This window comes from Conger conger, chromosome 12 (genome assembly GCF_963514075.1).
Source record: "Conger conger chromosome 12, fConCon1.1, whole genome shotgun sequence".
In the NCBI taxonomy this organism is placed as follows: Eukaryota; Metazoa; Chordata; class Actinopteri; order Anguilliformes; family Congridae; genus Conger; species Conger conger.
In genome coordinates, this window is record NC_083771.1 from 43546075 (window position 1) to 43569342 (window position 23268).

The following is a 23268-nucleotide window of genomic DNA, read 5'->3' on the forward strand; positions in this document are numbered from 1 at the left end:
AGAATCTGATGTTGCAGCCCACAACAAAAACCCTAATGAATTGGGTGGTTTTGTAGGCTCTTAATTTTATAAGGCACAGTTATTTCTTGCAGGGAGAAAAATGGCTACACACACATTGCTTGTTAAAATTAAACCATTGTTATTTTAATTGTTACCCTTGCCTGAAACGGATAACTTGCGTAATGTTTTTTTTGGCAATGGATTAATAGGCTCTCTTCATTTTATTCTGGAGTGGGAACAAGCAACTGTTACTGTTGTGGCCTGCCACCCTCTATAACCACACACAACGACCCGCTTTGCCTGCAGGCCACACAACAAAGCCAAACTTTATGTAGCCTTAGTATCATGGCATCTTGCCTCATCTTCTGCTCTACGGGCAAAGAGCTTTGGGAAATGTGTGTTGTGTGTGTGAATACTGTAAGTAAGGAGTTTTGGTAGCAATAGTTCAAGGCTGGCTGAAATAATGACCATTATTTTGCCATGTCTTACTTGCATGTAAACTGATACTGAGTAGAAAATCGAATTGTTTTTTCAGTAATGGGACATGTTTTGGATGATGATGAGGGGTGAATATCTCTTTACTCTGTTCCCTTTTGAAAATGATTTAAACTCCTTACCCCAGCCCTAGATTGTCTCAATTGACAGGGTTAACTTTTGCTTCTACACGCAGACTTGAGCTGGCTTGAGTTTGTCTGAGCTACTTTCCATTCTGTGATGTGAAATGCACTCAGTCATTTACAGTTTCTTGGTTTCATTTGCATATTAATGGCCAAGAAGTCTCCTAGCCGTGGTCAAGAACGGCACAGAGAGGCTTTTTAATGGCGATGACAGCTGATGATGGTTCCACTGTGTCAGGCGCTAGAGCCCCCCCAAGATCCCAAGGCTGGAATTCCCCAACGGAACGGGGAGCAGACAACTGCGTCTGCGCTCCAGATTCAGGGAAGCTTCAAGCTTTTAAATGTCTCGCATTTCAGAGTCCTCTGACCGTATCTCTGCCTGTTGTAAAAATGATTTGGCGCTAGGCTTAAGATATCCACTCCTTGGAAATTCTTTAAAAATCATTTTTTTCTTCTTAAGTGACCATATCACGATAGCCATAGTCATGGAAGATAAGCTGTTCTAGTAACTGGCATTTATACCGGTCATGTTTTACAGGCTGAAACTATGTGGCATGTTCTTTCAAGCCCTCTTAAAAATGGTCTCAACAGAGTCCTGGAATCATATTTATATTGGTTACATAAAGAATGTTTTTATTGGCTACCCCATTTATTTTTCGAAACCACCACCCTATCCATATAGTCAGGAACAACATAAAGTCCATGACTGTGGTTATGCAGCTTGTTACAGTTTACAGCTGTGCTGTGTACTTAATTTGATGCTATTTGGCTCAGGTTAATGGGACAAGTCAGTGGAACTGCTTTCTGAAATATATTTGAGCATAAAGCTCTTTTACTGACCACAGTTGTATTCAACATGTGATTATTCAAATAGTTTGGTGTAGAATGGAAATATGACTCTGAGATTGTTTCATGGCAGTGTCACTGGTTCAGGTTGAAAATATCGAATGTTATGCTAATAACTTTAACCTGTTTTGTAAGATAAAAGTAATATTGGGCAGTATGTGATTCACGTATTTATGGTGTGGTATTGGTCGTTTGTGTAGTTGAGTGATCAAAACTATTGCTTCATTTGCCTTATTGGCCTTGAGGCTATGTAGCATGAGGCAATCTTTATCCTGATTTCTGATTTGTGGACCTGACGGATTATTCGCCGTTAGCTAGAACAGGGGAGCTCATCTTAAACTGAGTCTGATCAGGAGTTCAGTGGTCTGAAGAGAGGGTGCAGAATATTGCCAATATGGAGATGAATAGAAATGCGTGCCGTTTCTTTACAGATGACTGACAAGATGGAGGATTGCACAATTGCGAGTGGTGCGCATGCACGTTCCCACATTTGTGCTGTAAATGGGTAAAATATGGACGGACGTGGTGTGGTGAAAAGGCCTCCCCAGGGCGTGCCATACCGGGAACAGAGGGAGCGCATGAGAACAGAATGCTCTCGGGCGGACCTGCGCTTTATTTGGCCGTGACCCTGTTGCCTCCGGCGTCGTCCTGTGCGGCCGACGTGCCGCTCTCCCGTTTCGTCTTCGCCCCCCGAGAGGGTCCCGCCGCCCACATTTCACCGTCCGTTTAAAGTTGTCCCCGCAGCGGGGTCCGTCTGCTCCACTGCGGTCGGCTGTAAATTTCAGTCCCATTTGCATGTTCCGGGGGAAGCCTGGCTTCTGCGCGTCCCCCCCCCTCCCCCCTCCCCCCCGGGGGGAAGGAACGCTCCCCGCCGGATCACGCGGTCCCGTACCTCAGGCCTCCGCCAGATTTACCGCTATCCTGAAAAAACGGGCAGCTGGGATACAGGGATTCATGCACTCTGCCAAGGAGCGCCGAACAGCCTTGTAAACAATAGCCCCGTCCCCACCCTCCCCCCCTCCTCCCTCCACCTCCTCCTTCTCCTCATCCTCCTCCCGAGGAGTTGTGTGTGCATTGATGCTTCCCAGACACAATATTTCAGCGCTAGCGCTCCAGTGAGAGCGCGGGTCGACTGCCAGGACGGAGAGGAGCACGTCTCCCATTGTCCCATGTTGCCGGAGGAGGAGGTCTGCTCTGCCTCCGTACGCAGGGTGAGTTCTGATGTGAGGGAATGATTCCTCTCGTCTCTGCGTCCCCTTATTGGACCGGCTGCTTTTAATAATTAATTGGTGCTTTGGAGAGGGAGAGAGGGGATTGACTTTGCTTCAGAATATGCGCTTTTCAATTTCTGGTCCTGGTTGCCGGTGCTTTAAGAGGCCATGACCCCTAGATTGGAGGTTTCAGAAATGGAGATTGCGCAACGTCACTGTGAGGTTTCAGAAATGGAGATTGGACGTGTCACTGGGTTTCGGTAAGAGTGCGTTCTGGTTCCCCGTGTGCCTGTGCGAGGAGGGCTGCCACATTGTGGCTGGAGCTGCTCACATTATTCCCCAGGGCTGTGAGCTGTGATCCCAGGCTTAACTGTCGAGATGCTCACTGTCTGTTTCAGTTCACTGTGGGGATTTCGGGAAGTTTGCCGTCGCGCTCAGTAGATGTGTGCATTGAGTGCCTGCTCGGCCGTTTGTGCTATTTTAAGTAAACACAATTTGGTGGTTTTGGTTTTGTTTTGTTTGTAACTTTTTTTTTTTTAAGTTCAGGTGAGAGAACCTAGCAATCTTTAGGTGCATGTTTTCAGCCTCGTCTCGGGTCAGCGAGAAATTTGTTTTGGTGCGATTCAAAATTTTCTTGCTGTCCAACCTGTTGTGATGTGTGCATGTATGTCGGAGTTGCATGTTTTGTGTACCCATATTTCTTTTCTCCATGACAAATCTCCAGGCATATTTAAGTATAAATGAACAGCAACGTTTTCAAGAGCTTCTTGAAAATGGAGAAATCTATTGTTCTAGAAACATTGTTTTTCCCAATGCATTTGAAAGGAAGAATAAGTTAATTGTGTGGCCGATCCGATGGCCCCGGTTCCTGCGTCTCATGCTGGAACCCGCAGCAGCTGCGCTTTTTATGCTGTGCCGTCTGGACCCAGACCTGCGTCGGGGGGAAAAACCTGCCCGTACTTCCTGAACCATTATCTCCCTCCCTGCTGCTGCTGGGTGTGCGTAGCCTCCATGTGAAATTTAGTATGTTTTTTAATTTGGCGTGGGATCACTCCCGTCGCCGGCTTACGGGGTCAGTTGCTCTGAGAAGGCGGGCTGCTCTCGATGCGCGTGTGTTCCCTTTGTGAGATCAAAGCCCGCTAACATGTGTTTTGGAGTGCTATCAGCCGACTTCAAAGGCTGTCTGCTCCTGCCGAGGCTCTCCCCGGTCCCCGCGGTTGCAGTTGTGCAGTTTAATGCGGGGCCCTTTTGTCATTAAAGCGCTATCTTTAAACGTCGCAGCTGAGCGCGAGCCTGGTTTCCCCACCTGCTTATTATTTTGTCATTAAATCGAACGTGCGTGCAATGGAAAATGAAATTATCTGCCTAAACCTCCGGAAAACGTTGTCTTTAATTGAAGCTCCGAATTCAGAGCAATGAGTCTCGTCTTTTCATTCCTTAAATTGTTAATACAACATTAAAGGTAATGTTGTTTTCCCTTCTAGACATTTAAATCACAGAGTTGCTGTTATTTCTCTTATTGTTGGGATGTTGTGAATTACAGTGTTGTTTCTGTGTCTACCTGTTTTTGTCCTCGGACCGTTGTATAATAACATATGCTATATATGCATGTTCAACAAATTTAGTAACTTACTCTTACTGAATTCTTGTACTTGACACTCTTTAAATATTGTCTGCTGTTGCACTTGCATTTGCCACAGGCCAGTTATTGGTCTGCAAAACCCAATATTTAAACATAAATTACTGCTCAGATATTGTGGATAAACTCTACTGATCAAAAATTATACTTCAGTGTTAAAATCCCAGGTCCATGGCCATTGTACTGCCATAGCCTAGCTGGCTTATGCTAAAGATTTGAGTTCCAAGCTGATCACTGGCTATTCTGAAAACATTTCTGCATTCTACAATTACTACCATTGTGCAGTGTAAGTGGACAGATGTTTATAATCAAGTTGTCCATGTTCAACATTTCGTCTCATTTCGTTCAACATGTTCTTGCTTTGTCTCTGACAAGGGAATATTGAAATAATCCATTCTGTCCTGTTCCATCTTGTTTGTACTAGAACCATAATTTGGAACAGCCGGGTAGCAGGATAAAACATGCTTTAATTAAGCACATCTCTTCTACTATTCCTTGGCCATTGACCATGTTCCCCTCCCCATGACCACACTTGGTTGCTAGTCAAGTTGAGTTGGTCACTTGAAGTATAAATGTATCGTTGGTCCAACCATCAGCATTTCCACTCCTCCAATAGAGCAGTGGAGAATGACCTGATAAAAGCTGGAGCTTGTCAGAACTGAGTTGTAGATATCGGTCAGATACAACAACTCTGTTGTTGAGGTACATCTGCCTAAACACTTCAGTTGTTCTTTAGGCTAGTTGTTTCTTAGCATGACTAGAGGAACTTGTAGGTGAAATCGTATTGGTTTATTCCAAATCTGATTGTTTCTATTCCGTGGAGCCTTCCTAGCTTTACTGCATTAATGTTCAGGGTGAGATTCTTTTGTCTGAATATCTTATATTCCGTTTCCTGACTTGTAGAGTGTGTGGAACTCAAACTGCCAGTGAATGTTTATTCCATCAAACTGTTGCATCGTTTTTTTTTTTTTTTCAGTTCACAATTGCCCACAGTTATGCTGAGCAGACGTTCCACGGATTGATACAGTTATACAATCCTCAAGGAATTTTGCCTCAATGAGTTTAATGCAGTTAAAGCAGAAATTTGAGCTATATTTCCACAATATGTGCCTTGAGCATTTCACCAGTTGAGCGAAAAAATGTTCCTTACTGTGGAAACCCTGGAATTCCTGCAAATTTTCAGCCACGTCACCATCTGTTGAAATCCTGGAATTAGTTGCCTCAAGCCGACTTTCTATGTTCTTTCCCTTTACCCTTCATCTATGCGTTCTGTGAATATATTTTTCTTGAAGGGAAAGGGTGCCTCTGCTATAGCCTAGGTGTGCAACTGAATTCGGGCTAGTTGGCTGATTGGCCAATAAGGCATTTTTATGCAGTGTGAGATTGGTGAGTGGGGTTGAGAGAATGCCTGAGGCTGAAGAATGACTGGAGGAAGTTGACAGGAACACTGACCTTTCGGAAGTCAGATGTGTAGGATGCCTTAAAATGGAAACTGTCATTCTTCTGATCGGCCATCGCGAACAGCCTCACCAGGGAATGGCGAGGCATGGTGATGAAGCAATGTTTCAACGTCAAGCTGGGACTGCCATTTTACTGTGTGGATGCTGTCACATTGAGGAAATTGACATTTGTTTTTTCAGTTTTATCCATCTAACGGTTGTTTTCAATTATGGTTGTTTTTATGTTTGGTAGACAAAGAAACTAGCCTGTTTAGAATTGTGCAATTATTATTCTTTTTGCTCAAATGGAGATGAAATGGTTAACATACATGTTCCAGTTTGCAACTTGGGGGATTTTTGAGGTTTACATTTATGTTATTCTGGTGAGAATCCAACAGTTGATCAACAGCAGAAATGTAACAACTTTAATTAATGCGGTTTTAAAGCCATCATATGGTCCTATTGGAGGAATAAAACTGTTTTATTTTCCAGTTAATTTCTGGTACCATTTCTGTTACCATTTCTAGCGACTGTACTATGGAAGAGCATATTTTCAGGTATCTGTCTGGCGCATGCTAAATGTGCCAATTTAAATTGGAATTCTTCTCGGATCATGTATGGATCATGGTTTATAAGGGTGCAATGCACTAATATTAAAGCAAAAGTTATTTCTCTCTTGGCTTGTGAGCTGACTGCAAATGTTGGAGACCGTAACTGATCGCAGTTGCCTGAAAGAATGGCAAGTGATAAGTCATGTGATGTCATGCAAATTATATTCAATAATCAAATGCAGTTCAGTTAAAGCATAGTCCACGGAATGCCATACAATAGTCTAATGTGTTTCACACTTTAGAATGCCTTGCAATATGCTACAATGTTTATGCTAAAGACACAAAAACGCTGTGCCTTTTTTTTTCTTTTTCTTTTTTCTTTTTTTTTTTCTTTCTCCCCAGACAAAGGTTTGACGTCTCTCAAATCAGATCAGATCTAGGTCATATTACCAGGGTTAATTCAATAACGAGCAGAGTGGGGCGGATCGACTGCCTGGCACTGGTTTGGAATGCTTCATGCTAGTTAGCGGTAATCCATGTTTTATTGGTGCTAACGAGACCTCTGGCTACGTTGAAAACCTACAGGGCTGCACTGCATCTTGTTCACTTTGTCTAGAATGAATAAGTGCAATTCAAATGGAGGGGGGGGGGGGGGGGGAACAACACTTATTAAAAGTAGCATTTTCAATGTCTAATCGTGAGAAAGCAATGTATCTAGCAAATGGATTGGGATGAGCCGGTGTCCGATATTAAACCAGGTAAGTCCACATGAAGGGGTTCCGAAGGGCAGGGTGATGCATCTGTCGCCGTGGGCCTGAACAGGGAGAGGAATAAGGCTGAAGGGGTCCACGGTCTCCGGCCAGGGCATAGGGCTTGCAGGGACGATGGCCTCTTGAGTCGAGTGTAACTTTTGTTGCTGATGCAGGTCCCGTTACGTCTGGCCTAAAGCAAATGCAGCGTTTCACAATAAGAGCATGCCAACGGTGAAGCGCGGTGGTAGTGTGATGGTGATGCTTCGCAGCACTGGGCCTGGGACCACTTTTGGCCGCGTAAAAGTCCTGACTTTCAGAAACGCTGCGGCGCAGGACCTGAAATAAGCTGGAAAAAAACCTACCAATTTGTCTGAACTTAAAGCAGTTCTGCAGAGACTGGGTTCGAATTCTTCCACGTCGATTCAAGGACTTGCATCAAATTTATAAGAAGCGTTTCATTGTTGTCATTTGCTGTTCATTGCGGTGTAGCTGGCTACTATGGTTAAGGGGTCCATTACTATTTCACATGGGTGATATGGGCATTAAATATTATTAAATAAATTAAGTGTGTTAGTGTTTTAAGCTGGATCCGGTTGTCTAATATTACATTTTGTCTAAAGATTCGGTGTGACAAATAAGCAATAATATAGAAATCGGGAAGGGGAAAATACTGTTTCACGGCACTGTATTTGCATGTGACGATCTGTGTAGCGATAGGTGTTTGCCAAACTGAGGCCGTCTGTCTTCGCCCAAGAAATATCTATTGCTTCGCCCCAAAATTCACACTTAGTCCATTCTATTTATAGATGGGAGATGGCTGACATTTTTTTTTTGCGTACACTTGCATGTATGGTTTGAGATTACACTCCCACTGTTGTATACAGGCAGGCACTGTGATGACAGAGGAGCAGATGCCCCTGCCTAACAAGACAGAGAGGAATTTGAGACGGGAGCCATGGGGTTTCTCAGGGGACCACTGACACAGGCTCCAAGGCAAGAGCCTGTCTGGGGGTTGTGTTGACAGCAAATCGCTGTTAATACTAGGTCCGCTTGAGTCCCGTTGAAAGGATACCGTTGTATCCTTGTAACTATATTTACTCATGTATTTTCTTAGTTTATTTAAACAAGCATTTCTTGCACGACCTTTGAACTGGAAATGCTTTGTGGAGGAGAACGAAAACGAATGTTCCTTTGTGTATAATATGGGTTAAATGTCTCTCCAGTTCGTTCAAGTCAATTTCTCCATTTACTGTTGTAGTATCCGCATGCATTAGTCTGTTAATTTAATTTAAAGAAGTGTAATTAAAGCAGTCTTTCGTTTTAAAACATGACCTTATTATTCACTCTCTGATGGTCGATAAATCAAAAACATATTGATGGACATGGCCGTGGGCACTTCTGTTACTGATATACTGATATGCAGGTCCTGTTCACGTCAGATGTCCGCTGTTTGAAAAGTCATTACTATGCTGCAACAATCAATTGTCTACCAAAATTGACCAGAATGGCAGTATAATATCACTGTTGGGATTGGGGCATTTGAAGTAGACAGGCATTGAACACGGGGATAGGGTACTCAAATTAAGAAATGAACTCTTCTGTCCCTGGACCATTTATTCATTAAACACAGGTTTAATTGAGTAGTTAAACCATTTCATTTTCATTGTGTTTAACTCTAGTAATTGGATATTTTCAATGGAAAAAAAATTAATAATCCAGAGCATCATATTGGCCGTCATGTGAGTTGCGTGCGCACCAGTAAACCACGAACAAGGCGGCGTTGCTACCTTTTCAGAAAGAGGGGGAGGAGAGCGCCGGGCTTCCAGTGACGGCATTGCCCAACGCGACCTCAGACTTTCCCCCATGAAGCACTGCAGGGTCGGCCGGATTTCTCTCTGCAGGCACTCCGGTCCTGGGGGCTCTTGGGGTTGCCATAGGAACGGTTTTCCCTACAAAGCCGGTGGCCGCCCCTCCTCCTCCTCAGTGTGTGCGAGGCATGGCTGTGAGCTCGCATGCGCGTGCAAACACTGTGAGCTCTGTTCTGCTCATGAGAAATGGTTACTGCTAATTATAAGTTGGTGTATTTTTAAAATGTTCATTGTGTATTTGGTACAGTTTGCTGAACCGCTGGCGCAAGTTTTTTTTTTTTTTTTTTGCCATTCCGTGTGATGGGTTGCCTGATTACATTTTGTATGATGTGGACCCAGTTCCATACATTATTGTTTCTTCCCCAACAATTGTTAAGCATTTAATTTGCAGGATAGTTTATCTACCCACTTCAGCAGAAAAACCTTTTAATGCCTTTCAGTGTGTCAATCCCCTAGATATTTTTGGAGCATATATTCACATTCACTCATTTTGTAATGGTGTGGACATTGAATGAGCGCATACTTCATATGTGAATCAAATTCATTTTTTGTAATATCTGTAATTTATTAGAAACCGTGTTTAACATTCCGCTCCAAAACCTCTACACCGTGGCCCAGATCGATGGAATTTCTGCGCTTATTTTTATTATTTTTATTTCTACTTCAGTTGGAATCCAGCCGTAGCCTTGAAATTTACCACAAAATTACTGTCGCTACATTATACTGGTCTGGAAACCCAGAGCAAAAGCCACAACTGGCTTAATGATTACATACACTGTTCCTAAAACAAAATGTGAATCATCATCATAACTTAGAAATTATGTCTGTCTTTTATCTATCTCTTTGTTTGGCCTGGCAAACAGACATTTTCCTGGGTGTAAGCGCTACGTTTTCTTGACTTAAACTACAAAGTCAACATGGACTCATTTTGATTCTTTCACAATGTCATTTTTCCGGAGTAGAATCGCTGATACAAGCCGACGTGTGCTTTCCTGTCCCCAAGACAGCAATTATGCAAACGGTCCGTTATGAATGGGAGTGACCGTTGAGATTACTGCATAAAGACGGCAGGACTACTCAAATGCGGTTGACCGTGAGGTACTGACTGGCACTTCGATGCCAGGGCTGGCCCTGTGCCGTTTGTCAGCCTCTCCAACCGTCTATTTCTCCAATAAAATTAGGCTTCACCCAAAGACTTGTTGATGCAGTCTAACGGTTATAATAGCGCCATAGAATCATTTAACTCGATTGCATATTCAGAATGAACAAATATATTATGTGAAGATTTTAATGTCGTTTCTTATTTTCAGTTCGACTGTTTTTTTTTAATTTTGTGTTTTTGTGTTTTATTTCTCAGGTGAGTTGGAATCATTCTCGGCTCTATTCACCGTTTGGATTCCGCGCTGAAAACAGGCGATTTCATGAATCCGTATTCACTAGTTGAAACCATGATGGACAAGTAAGTTATTTTTCTTCTTTCAAACTGTTGATTTGATAGCAGCGCGCGATACTCAATTTGGGCCTTTGTGTTTATTCCTGCGCGTCCTTCTGAAACGGAAACTTCTTGCGCAAACCCAAACTATAACGTTATCGGTGCACTTGAATGTCTGACTACACGTTATGGGTGTAAAGTGTCTCTCTGCGTCCCTTCGAGACCGGTCCGGGTTGCGCGAGTCTTCATCTGCATGCTCATTTGCTCTGGTATGTTTGCCCTAGCCTGCTGACGGCCTTTTGTTTTCCTGGCAGGGTCATTCATTTGGAAAGATTGAACCCATGCCACCGGCCGCCAGCCGGGGCCCGGGGCCTGGGGGTCGCTGGTTCTCAGAGTAAACAACGAGCGCAAAATAGGCCAGGGGAATTAGTGCAAGTTGCAGCCTCATTGTGGAAAACATTTAATCAGGAATGTGGAAGACAAAGGTGCGGGTGCATGTGCGCAATTAAACGCTCTGTGTATTGTCCGAGCGGTGTAATGGACTGCAGTGCGCATTCGGCTTTGTGTAGCGTCATTCCAACACATCTGACGCGACACGTTGTCTTTTGAAGTGTCTGTACATGAGTTTTCAGTTTCGGTGGATTTAGCGTCATCTTACGCTGATGGGTCACTTATATAAAAAATTTTTTTAATTTATTTATTTTTTTATATATATATATATATATATATCAATCATTTGTAGATTTGGAGACCTAAAGCTGCCTAGAGACAACCAACAATGTCATCTGAAAGCAAATGCATTGGATTGATATTACTACAAAAACACCATTGTGAAATGGTATGAGATGTTATGGTTTAATAGGAAAAGGTTACACATTGGCAAATTGCGTGTTTATGTGTAACCCATTCTTCAACGGCACGCTGAAGGAAACGTGTGGAGAAACGTGTGCCTCCCACAAGAGTGCAAACGCATCATCCCAAATGGGATTTAACCGACAGCAAACTGAAGTCACACAGTTCTTTCGCCTCCCTACGCACAACTGGCCCATTACACAAACCCATCCATCACTGTGGTCTTTAATGGTTTACACATTTCTGGAGCCATTTTTTTGCCTTTTGCGACCCGTCCTGCTGTAATCGTCAGAAAAATCTATTCCAGAAAAAGCTGGAGCGTTGTCAATGACGGCGCTTGGCGGGATGGTGCTGGTATGAATTTGTGTTTTCACACTTCTTGAATCGGCCAGCTATGTCCGTGTGACAGATCTCTGGAGCGGGGGGAGAGGCAGAGCTATGCGCGCACGGTGTTCCTCTGTGCTCGCTGTGTCTGTACTGCCCAGTCCCGAAGCATGCTGGGGGCCACCTGTTCAGCTTTCAGACGTTAAGGGACATTAACCCCTAAGTGTACTGGCACTCTTATGGCGAGAGAGAAGATCTCGTCTGGTAGCAGTTGTTACTTTCGTTTCGGTGTTATTGGCTCTGGAAGGTGGTGCTCTGGAGATAGAACGGTTACAAATCAAACATTTTTGATGTGTAAAGTTGATCCATGTCAAAAAGTGTAATTTTTTTTTAATTTATTTTTTTAACTACACCAGTTCAGTTCGTCAAACCCTAATTAAGCAAGACTAAGATTAATTGTGCAAGTCTTCAGACCTTAACATAAAGTTGCTGTCTCTTAGTCATTTACAAGTGAGGAAAAAAAAAAGAAGAAGAAGCTTTTTCATGGTTATATTTTAAATAAGTGATGAGTCTTTTGACAAGCTGTCTAAATGATCAAAGGTATCCTAGCAACCACTGCAACGGGTGACGGAGGCCCAGATTTAGTTGTCCATTGTTCTGCCTGTGCTGGCCTGTGTTGTAGCACAATTGTTTGTCTGGAAGAATGATAAATGTTCTGCCAAAAGGAAGTGCTGAGAGCTGGAGAAAAGAACCCTGTAACTGGCACAAAACAATGCCCCCCCCTCTCAAAATGACACTACTTAAGATTCATGCTGCTTCTGGACCCTTCTCCAGTCTGCCTAATAGTGTACCCTCATGTTTTCATTTTGGCGCTGAATGTACAGTGGGGAGTAGGGTGACGTATACCATTGACACACATCCTCTGTATCATGTGATGTGGTTGTTTTGCCAATATTGGTAATGTTTTTTGAAGTACATCTGTGATTTAATTGAAAGGTAGACCTAGTTTTTTTTTTGTGTGCTCATTTGTGGTGCTAGCATGCCAAAGCAATGCTCATAATAAAATGGTGCTGAGAATTGCCTCAATCAAATTTAATTTAAGGCCTTCTCTCAAAGCTGCCATCCTTCTTTAACTGGATACCGCTAAACCGTTGACAGAACTGTTCTGTTTCATATTTTGATGCAGTTAATTTTAAATGCTGGCATGTGGTGTGAAATGTGATTGCATGTTGCACAAAACAAATTATATCCGGTGGTGATCGAATGAAGTGGGAGTTTTGCACTCTGTTTCCAACTGGTTTTGTAGATGTTACTGCATCTATTAATCACTTTGACGATTACGTGCATCTTACTTGATGGCATAAAAGGTCACATCTGTTCTGTTTCATATAATAATTGCTGAGTTTAGAGTACCTTCAATGATGCCTTCTGGTTAAGGGTTGAAAAACCGGTCACATACCACCACAAGAATTTTGCCGACTGAAATCACGACTCAAGCAAGGGTCACAATTTAGCATCATATTGTACCAGAAATGTGTGTGTGCAGTCAGTCGTGCTTTCACTGTTGTGTGTGAAATGTTTCCTTTTCATTTTGTATCTCATTGCCTTCAGCGCTTATACCTTGAGCTCCTCATCTTGGGAATTATAGTACTGTCATTAGATATTTTAGGTCAAACTGTTTTAAGAAATGTGCTTAGGTGCATGGAACGCATATGAATGAACCGTTTCTTCTATGCTGATGCTGTAAAATATTTTGTCATATCGTCCATTAAACTACCAAGTATAGCTAATGTGCAACTGTCTTGTAAAGGTGTACTAAAGACACTGTACTCTCTCTGACTGCCATTCACTATAGAACAGGAGTGCAGACTATGTTGGAGTGCACACAAGAAATATCCTGTCTTCACATTCATGGTTCGTAAATACAGGGGCCTTTTGTATGCAATTTTTCTGTTGGGGCACAATGGTTCTCCTGCCAGATTTGTGGTTTAATTCTTGTCAACGGGGATTTGTTCTGTTGCAGTTCAAGCGTCTATAATCCTTTTTTGCCACTCATTCTGTGTAGGATTCATTCATTGTGGAGACTATGCTGGAATTTCACCTTTTTGTAATGAAAAGAGGTTTACTGTGGCTGCATTGCTCTGATGGGGTAACTAGGGCAGAGTGGCTCACAAGATTAACCAGAAAGTAGCCGGTGTTGTTTACATGGCAGATGCCCTTAACCAGAAAGTGCACTGATTTGCAAGCTGGATAGCCCTCTTATCCTAATCGGCAAGCTGTAGAACAGGGGTTCCACAGCTGGTTGGAAAAAGGCTTGGATGATTTTTGTGCATTTCAAGTGAGCTTTAAACGTTCAAGCAATGTCGAATATTCCAGTATTTGAGTAGACTGTTATATTATCAATATCATGCGCCCAAGCCATGTTCACCTCTTTCCACGACAGCACTTTTGGCACATTAGCTACACTTTCATTCTAACTTTTTAATGGTACTATTAAGCAAGCATATCAAGTTCGACTAGTGTGCCTATCACAGCTAGAAATCGGCTAGTGTGCAATTAGACCAGCATTGCTTTACAACAGAACCGTGTACGTTTGGAGATTTTATTAGATATTAGGGGGAATAATTAGCATGCAGCAGAAGAAGCCTGCTGGTGTAAGCCATGAATGTGTTATTGGTATTTTTTCTTTTTGCAGACTACCTTGCGCTGTGGATGTTGCGTAACTTTCCTGAGATGGTTACGCAACCATTCATTCATTCATTTATGTGTAGAGGATTTCTAACATCCTTGACGGATGGAAACGACATTACGGGATGCTGAAGCTGCACCAATGGCGGTGCGTTGCAGAGAGAGCCTCAGCCCACGCTCGAAGTGTCCGGGTGCCCTCCCCCACGCCGCTCCGTGCCGTCAGACCTGTCCTGACAGTGAGATGTTTATAGATGTCAGGCGTGAACAGCCCGGAGTAGAATGCAGCAGTGTCTTTAAGGGAGAGGCAGCCTGGCGAGGGGCGGGGGGGATGGGGGGGGGGAGCGCCGGTTCCCAGCCGCCGTGCGTGTTTGTGAAAGTCACTGGCAGAGAAGGGAAGGGGGGGGGGGGGGAACGACTCCTCATATGGCGAGGGGTCAAAGTTCAAGAGCCTTGTCATGGGGGGGCTGTCAGCTGCGGTGTCTCTCTATCGCTTAAGACTGGAATCCAGTCATGGTCCGAGGCCGGTCTCTCGGGCTTGGACGGTCATTATTTTTTTTCATATGAGGTTTTAAATTGTTGGAAGGCATGAGTGCGGCGTGGATAATTGCTCTGAGTTAACTGGATCAAGGTTCAAGGGGGGAGCTCACGAGACCGTGCATCGTTTAGCCATCGTTCCGAGCGGTTGTCATCCGCTGACTGTATTCTGCATTGTCTGTAGGAAGAGGAACGCGTTCAGGTCCCGCGTGGCGTTTTCGGGGCTTTATCGGTCGTCATCGGCAATCGTTTCCTCCTAAATTAAATTGAGACATCTGGGCTTCCTGTCCTGTCATCTGGACTTCCTCAGCGCTGGCCGAGAGCTCTGCCGGGGAGCGGTGCATCCGTCGGGCCGCACTGAATGAAGGCGTCCGTCACTGGGAACCTCAGTTTAAACCATTTCCTCGTCCTGCAATGGGATTCTTTGACCTCTGAACCTTTGTCCATCCATTTGTTAGGCTGCCGCCCGCTTGCGTCCTTTGAGGTTCTGAGCATCCGGCTCCAAGTGTTCCGCTGTTATTGAGTAGGGTTTTGAGGACTGTTTGCGCTCAAGTCTCGACCACAACAGTCTCTGCTAGAGTGCTTTTATCTGTCTGTTCATTTTTCCACGAGTAGTGCTTTGGAGCTAAGCCCGCAGAAGATGGGCACGCAGTAATAATGTCAAAAACATGAAACCCAAACTGATGTTCAGGTACATCGACCACGTTATGTGACCTTGTTTATGATGCCGGAATGCTGAGGAATATTGTGGTTTGTCTTCATTCCAACGTTATGATGTGTCAATTTTGCTTTCCATGTGTGATACAATGTGGAGGCAAATTGAGTAATATAGATGCATTAAAAAATTTTTCAGCAGTGTTATAATTGGAACAATTTTTGATTGAAAGTGTATTTAAAAATATTTTCAGTAACGGAAATAACGGGCTGTTCAGTAACATGCTGTTCAGTAACATGCTGTCTCACATTGGCCCTTTAAAAATGCTAATTTATACACTGATTTGCGCGGGTGGTGGGGGAAGGGTATGTGACCTAAATTTAGATTAACTCCTATAGAAAAATTATAGTTCAGCAGTGTGGCACTTGGGTGGGGAGGAAACAAAGGATTGTTTCAATTTCATGTCTTACTTAATAATCCTGATCAAAGTGGGTACCAAATATCACATTGCAAAAGGGTGCCACTTCACTCTGTTTTTTGCGTTGGTGAATTTACTGTAACATCAGTTTTCAGTGGAGATCTTGGTTCGCGTTGCGTTCTGTAGTCTGTGGTAGAATTTGAAAGACGCACGGGACGGTCGTGGCGGCCGACGCCTTTCACATCCGCGGCGGTGAATTTGCGTCGGTTTTGCGGGCAGACCTCTCGTTGAGTCCCCGGGCTTGGTCCCCTGTCCCCTTTGAGCAAAGGGCTTTCATCCTTTTTGAAGTGCTTTAATTTTGCGTGGGGAAGCGCAGTGACAGAAAGGAAAAGCAGGCTGAAAGGAGGGCTGGCCATCTGTCAGTGGGACTCTGAGAGAGCGATGTCCTTTCCTCCGTCGTCGTCTTTCACTCCGGGATGAGCAAATCAAAATGGCTGAATCATGCTTTGCCGATTTGATAATTGAATTCTGCCTTTGTTTAAGATGTATTCATCCATTTTATTTATTTATTTATTTTTTGTTAAATGTATTTTAAAGGAATTGTGCACACTGTAGCTGCGTGGGATTCTGGAGATCTTATGCGGCAGGCTTTGTCTGCGGGTGCTTTGCAGACTTGGAAGCTGTCAGTGTGCTGTGTGTGGGTGGTGCAAGCAGAGAAGGAGATCAAGCTCCCAACTCACTGGGAATGCAGAAACTTGTTGAGATATACATGGCAAATTCAATTGGTGAATTAATAGGCTTTTGAACCTTTTTTTTTTTTGGGATAGACTTAATGACTCTCATTTGTCGGTTTGTAGTCCAGTGTACAAGAACCATGTCCATGCAACTGCCATTTTGACATCACTAGATTCACATTTAGGCTTTTAGAACTTCAAAAAATACATTACTGCACATTAATATTTTAGTTTGCTTCATTTAATTTAATGATACCAGTGCTGGTTCATGTTTTCTGCGGATGTAGGACTTATTTTGAATGCCCATTTGTTTTATCACATAAATGAATATGGAATGTTCATGTGTGCATATTTAAAGCGCTCTCCATTCTTATTGGCCCATCGAGGGTGTAACATTTGCACTTTTGCGTTGCCCATCTCAGTGCCCTTTGAACCTTTAAGTATTGTCATTTGAATACTGAGTGCGCCTCTTATGTGTACAAAGCCCTACAGCTATTTGGAAATTGGAGCCAGTGCAGGGGCAAAAAGGCAAACTATATCTTCTAGAGGAATGTTCCGGATATTTCTCTGGGCGGATACCGTGTATTTGGATAAGTTATGAGCAGACACAACTGCATGTTCTTCCTCTTAAATATATGGTATACATCTTTTAATAGAATTCATGTCTTAAGAACATTCATGTATGTGATGTTGCGTGTGTTCACCGGTTGATGTTTCAAATGTGTAACTGTAGTTACAAGACTAAATGGAAGTCACAATACTTTATGGGTGAAAGGAGTTTAAAGTGTTTCCTGTTGTATTTGTGTATGTTAATAATATTCGAATCTTTTCTCCTTTATTGATCATGTACTTCGCGATCAACGGTGGTAAAGATGACGTAAGGTGTTGATTCAGTGTGACACCGCCCAACCAAACGGTGTCAACCCCACGATGACTGTCATTCATAATTGTGTTTTCTTTTCCATAGCATGAGAATATTGTAATTCTCCCTGAAGACAGACCGCGTCGTGGAAGAGCCGCAGGTCAGAGAGAAAACCGTTTGGACGTCCCTCCTTTGGGCTCGCACGCTGCTGCACGAACGCTGCATGTTTCAGCCTGACCCCTCCTTCACAGTGCCTGACCCCTCCTTCACAGTGCCTGACCCCTCCTTCTCTTCTGTGCATGACAGGGGCCGCTTTTATTTTACCACTTTTTCTCCATCTGAGCAAAGAAATCAGACGTTCCTCATTGTTCTAGCGGGGCGATGACTATTCCTTTCCCCTTTGCCCTCCTCCTGGCCCGTCTCGGCCATGAGGAGCAAAACACTATTTGATTAAAATTTCAAGTATTGTTCTTCAGTAATAAAATTAATTTCTGTCTGGCTATAGATATGATTATTTCTGAGTACAATCATTAGTATAACTCCTTATTTTCAGGTAAGTGTTGTGTTTATCTTGTATATGCTTGTAGGAGGATTTATTGGTGGTGGGATTCCTATAGAGGCTGCATGATGTTAATGTGATATCCACAAAGAGCTGCTGTCTTACTTCATTTAAATTACGTTCATATACCCGTTCCTACACCCTTATCTACAAGACCATGGAAAGTACTGGCCCAGTGGTGCACAGTTGAATATTGTAAGGAGACCATAAAACTTCAGTTAAAAATAAGGTTTGTGGTTGAACCTGGTCCACTTGTAGTTGAGCTACGGTGTGGTTTTGTTTTGCGTGCACTACTGGTGGTTGGAAACTTAATGGCATGTTGCCAAAGAAGTCTTACTCCTGTCCATGGAAATTATCTTTTAATTTCAATGAAGGAACTACTAGCTGTTCACAGCTGTAATTGTGCGTACCATCTGTAATTATAATATACAAGCAAATTAAGCAAGTCATTGCAGATTATTGTTGATGATGTTGAAGTTACAATAATGGTGCAATATCAAACAAAATCTCTCAAGACCAGATCTTTTGTATAAAGCAACAGGAATCAAAATGGTTTCTTGTCAGTGTAAGTTATTGAGCAAGCAATTGAAAATGATTCTTGTTTAAACAAGACTAAATTAAATTAGGGTATATTATTAGAACAGTAGAAGTGCATTCGTATTACATGAGTCACAAATGGCAGAAAGTAATTGATCAGTGGGTGAAATTGAGTAACGGTCTTAGTGGTTGTCTTCAAAGGTAATCGGACACTGGGAAACTCTGCCATGAGTGGAGAGCTAAAGAAAGATTCACCAGTGAAAACGCAGAATAAATTGTGCTCGTGGTGAATGGTTACTGTGAATGAGAGGGGTTTCGGAAGAGGTGATAGCTTCTTCATAAAGGGGTGGAAGGATGGACGCAGTGGTAACTAGAGCAAAGGTTATGAGGTAGAAGGTGGGAATCAGTGGACAGCCAGTGAATGGATGAATCTGTGGGCAGCCAGTGAATGGATGAATTTGTGGACAGCCAGTGAATGGATGAATCGGTGGACAGCCAGTGAATGGATGAATCGGTGGACAGCCAGTGAATGGATGAATCGGTGGACAGCCAGTGAATGGATGAATCTGTGGACAGCCAGTGAATGGATGAATCGGTGGACAGCCAGTGAATGGATGAATCGGTGGACAGCCAGTGAATGGATGAATCTGGACAGCCAGTGAATGGATGAATCTGGACAGCCAGTGAATGGATGAATCGGTGGACAGCCAGTGAATGGATGAATCGGTGGACAGCCAGTGAATGGATGAATCGGTGGACAGCCAGTGAATGGATGAATCTGGACAGCCAGTGAATGGATGAATCTGTGGGCAGCCAGTGAATGGATGAATCTGTGGGCAGCCAGTGAATGGATGAATCTGGACAGCCAGTGAATGGATGAATCGGTGGACAGCCAGTGAATGGATGAATCGGTGGACAGCCAGTGAATGGATGAATCGGTGGACAGCCAGTGAATGGATGAATCGGTGGACAGCCAGTGAATGGATGAATCTGTGGACAGCCAGTGAATGGATGAATCTGTGGGCAGCCAGTGAATGGATGAATCTGTGGGCAGCCAGTGAATGGATGAATCTGGACAGCCAGTGAATGGATGAATCGGTGGACAGCCAGTGAATGGATGAATCGGTGGACAGCCAGTGAATGGATGAATCGGTGGACAGCCAGTGAATGGATGAATCTGTGGACAGCCAGTGAATGGATGAATCAGTGGGCAGCCAGTGAATGGATGAATCGGTGGACAGCCAGTGAATGGATGAATCGGTGGAGAATCCGATGTGAGGAGCAGGCTGAGCAGCAGTGAACTGGTTTTTGAAGAGGACTTGTTGAATAAGTCCCGCCGAAAGTGAACGACAGCGCTCCACTACATTTGAAGGCCATTCGTTATTCTCACGTCGATACTTTAGCTTTCGCAGACAATGACCATCGCCTGGATGTGTAGAAAAGTAGTTGGAATGCGTTGACGTCACTGCTGTGCTGGGTTTCGTCTTGGGAAGTAGGGGACATTTGTAGTTTAGTTATGAGTGCCAAGTTCAAGAGGACAGGCTGGAAGTGTTTGAGTGCCAGTGGGTGGTGTGAGTTTTCACAGGGGACTTAAAAGGGTTTTTTGTTTCTCCTAAACTAAGTCAGACCGTGAAATTGGTGCCGTGCTAAAGATAGCTTGCGGCAACAACAAGGAGCCTTCTCTTGAAAGTTGTTTTCCCCGAGTTTAATGCGTAATTTCTCAAGGCATTTTGATGGGTTTGATATGAATCTGAGTGAAGTCCTTTTACCCCTGGTCAAATGTAATTACATATAATGTAAAAATAATTAACTATGTACAAATCTTTTTCCTTTTAGTCCCTTTGAAACAAATGGCTCTTCTATTTAAAAAAAGTTATTTAGAATTATTATTTTATATTTCGTTTATGCTTCACACCCCCCTAGACTGAAGTTGGAGGAATTTAAAAGACTTAAAAAAAACTCTTTGTTCTGCCTGTGATGATAGTCACCGAAATGGAAAAGGGCATCAAGTACAGGGTATGCTTACCCTGTGCATTTAATTTGCCATTATACATTTGATACATACATAACTTGATACTTGATGTGATGAATATGATTTCTTTGATTTAGTTTGTTTATTTCTGTGCGTCTCTTATCGTACCGATGCTACAAATGTCTTGCCTGTTGATGACATTGAGATGAAATGGGCAGCTTCTTGTTATCAATATATCGGGAGTCCATAATGATTGAAACTTGATCTCTACCCATGGGGCTTCTGGTAATGGAAGTCCTCCACTCTGTCACTTTCTGAATGTACTGTAAACATCTCCTGGGTTATCGGCGCAGAGGCAATGCTATTGACAGTGGAGTTGAAAATGATCCAACCCCCAAGGTTGAACTGGATACCCTCCTGTGACTATGTCCATACCAGCCTGGTTCTCCAGGCACCTGCCCCAGGATATCACTGGTAACTGCAACAGAGGGCCCTGAAATTGCCTTTGCTCTTTCATGTCTCCCAAAATAGTCGGGGGAGTTACATTCTCAGGTTCAGTATAATGGATCATATTTACTTAAAGCTAGACAGAATGTATACTCTTGATCGAGACAAGGTCATATTCCGTAAATGTCTCTGACCTGCCCGGGAACACTTGCTGTTTATTATTTTCTTCATTGGCATGCGCTTCATTGGCATCCATTAGCTTAATATGAAACCCTGCAGCTGAAGCTCTGCCGTTAGAGCCAGTGTTATCGTTTCTGGAAGTACCGTTTGTTATCACAGTTTATTTCCGTGATATTTCATCTCTCCTAGACGGGGCTTTGCAAAGCGTGTCCACCACAGTATTTACCGGTGGGGGGGGACGAAGATACAGTCTGGAAACAGCCTGGTGTGTCGAAATACGGGGACAGATTCTGCCGTTCTGGCAGTGGTAGGCAGGTCATTCCACCACTGAGGAACCAGAACGGAAAACAGGCGTGCGGCTCGACCACCTGGTGCTCGTAATGACGGGACCACAAGGCAACCAGAGTGTGGCCCTGCTGGGGTGTAGGAAGCAATTAAAGTTTGGATGTGTAGTGGGGCAATCCCCTTAGCAGCCTGGAATGCCAATACTAGTGCCTTGAATCGGGTGCGTATAGCAGTACGGCAATGAGAAGTCTAATCAATACGCAAAAGTAAACTGATGTTGTTGACGAGTGTTTTTCTTTAGTGTTCATTTTCTTTTACCAGCAACATGCTCGTGTGGAAATGGCTACTGGTAGCATCTACTCTTAACTGTGCAATTTTGGTGTTTGTATTTTCCTCCTTGGGTCATGTGAGCTGCAATGGGTGTGTTATTTTGCAAGGCACTCCATCGCCAGTTAAATATATCCCTTTACGAGAGCTGACCCCTTATTTCTCTTTCGTGTGGTCACTTTAGGTTAGGTTGCAAACTCTGCATGTGCCCTGCATGTAGCAATTATGTCTGGGACCGTCTATTTTTGTGTCCTTTGCACGGTGTAGGCTTTGCCCAGCTTTCCTCTCCTTACTTCAGGATTTCCTTGCTTCGTCCCGTCTTTTTAACCCACTTGAGCCCAAAATGTATGTGAATGTATTGGATGCCCGAGCACCAGGACTAAACCCGATTATCAATCGGTTGCTGCCGTTCTACTACACTGTAATTTGTTCTTCATTTTGCTTTTATGTGCGCTCTGCTTTTCAGGCACATTTGGAGAGATTTGTTTTGTTTAAATGTTTCTTAGTCTTCTGACATTTTTGAACTCGGGGAGAGCATCTGCCGAGAGAGAGCAAATTTGTTTCCTCGAAGGCAGGTCCTCGCAGGCCTGTGGTGCATGTTAGCAGGGCTGACTGTTTCCTTTTACAGTCTTTGAAAGGGATTCTTTACATACAATAGCCAGAGGCTTATGATGTCATGCTAAAATCATCAAAATCCTCCGCCTGACCACAAACTTTGCTTTGACAGTATTTATAGAGCATCAAACGTCTGTCATCTTGAAGCTGCAGTGCCTAAGGATTGGGTTTCAGTGAGGCATGACACAGACTGCGGAAAGCACACATCTCACAGCAGTGCGTGTTTTCTGGTCACGGGCAGAGATTCTGGAGTGTGGCTGCAAATATCCACAGGTATTCAGTCCCCCCCCTTCACCATAATCACAACCTCTGAACATCTGATTTACCCTGCGTAACTGGGAGAGGTCACTGCTTTTTGCCTTGAGGGCCCCAGCGCTCTATGCACTGTCACAGATAAAAAATAAATAAAAAAAAAGTTCTTGAATTCATTGAACGGCACATTGTGTGCAAACATGCCTGCTAATATGCACAATGGAGGGGGGTAGGGGAGAGGGAGGAGGGGGGGTCAGCCAGGAGCGGAGAGTGAGCTGGGTCAAAACTAAGTTTATCTGAGGTGACCCCCCCCCCTTCCCCCCAGCGGTAAACCTCCGGGGTGAAAAATCGTCGAAGCTTCAGAAACGGACTAATGTTTCCTCGGGAAAGAAAGGAGGATAATTTCCCCTCGCGAGAGAGGAAGCGGAGGGCTTCCGGCAGGATGGCACTGGGGGAGCGCGTGCGTGTGTGCGTACCGCGGCCCGATCGATGGGTTTCTGCGGCCGATGCCAGAGGGAGCGGGATGGTTTTGGGGAGCGTTGGCAGGCGGTGAATATCCGCGCTGTAGTCGGTCTCTTCGGCGGGGCCGGCTGCCAGAGTACACCACCCGTCGGGCCGGGGGGGGCCACGTTAACCCCGTCCGCCGTACAGGTGTCTCCGCCGGGGCCGCCA

General features: G+C 44.0%; 1 protein-coding gene across 4 annotated transcripts in view; it reads left to right on the forward strand.

Annotated features, from left to right (window-relative positions):
* The window catches only part of sema4d (sema domain, immunoglobulin domain (Ig), transmembrane domain (TM) and short cytoplasmic domain, (semaphorin) 4D), a 44951-nt gene that overhangs the window by 6003 nt on the left and 15680 nt on the right, over positions 1–23268 (forward strand). The window contains exons 2-3 of one of the 4 annotated variants that reach the window (XM_061263611.1): positions 10281–10382; positions 17528–17582. Coding sequence is in view for 2 of the 4 variants with exons in the window: in XM_061263609.1 (XP_061119593.1) it covers positions 10345–10382 (38 nt within the window). In the remaining 2 variants the exon portion in view is untranslated. Of the gene's footprint in view, positions 1–2591; positions 2675–10280; positions 10383–17527; positions 17583–23268 lie in introns of those variants that run through there. The other 3 variants (XM_061263610.1, XM_061263609.1, XM_061263612.1) reach the window with 3 other exon arrangements.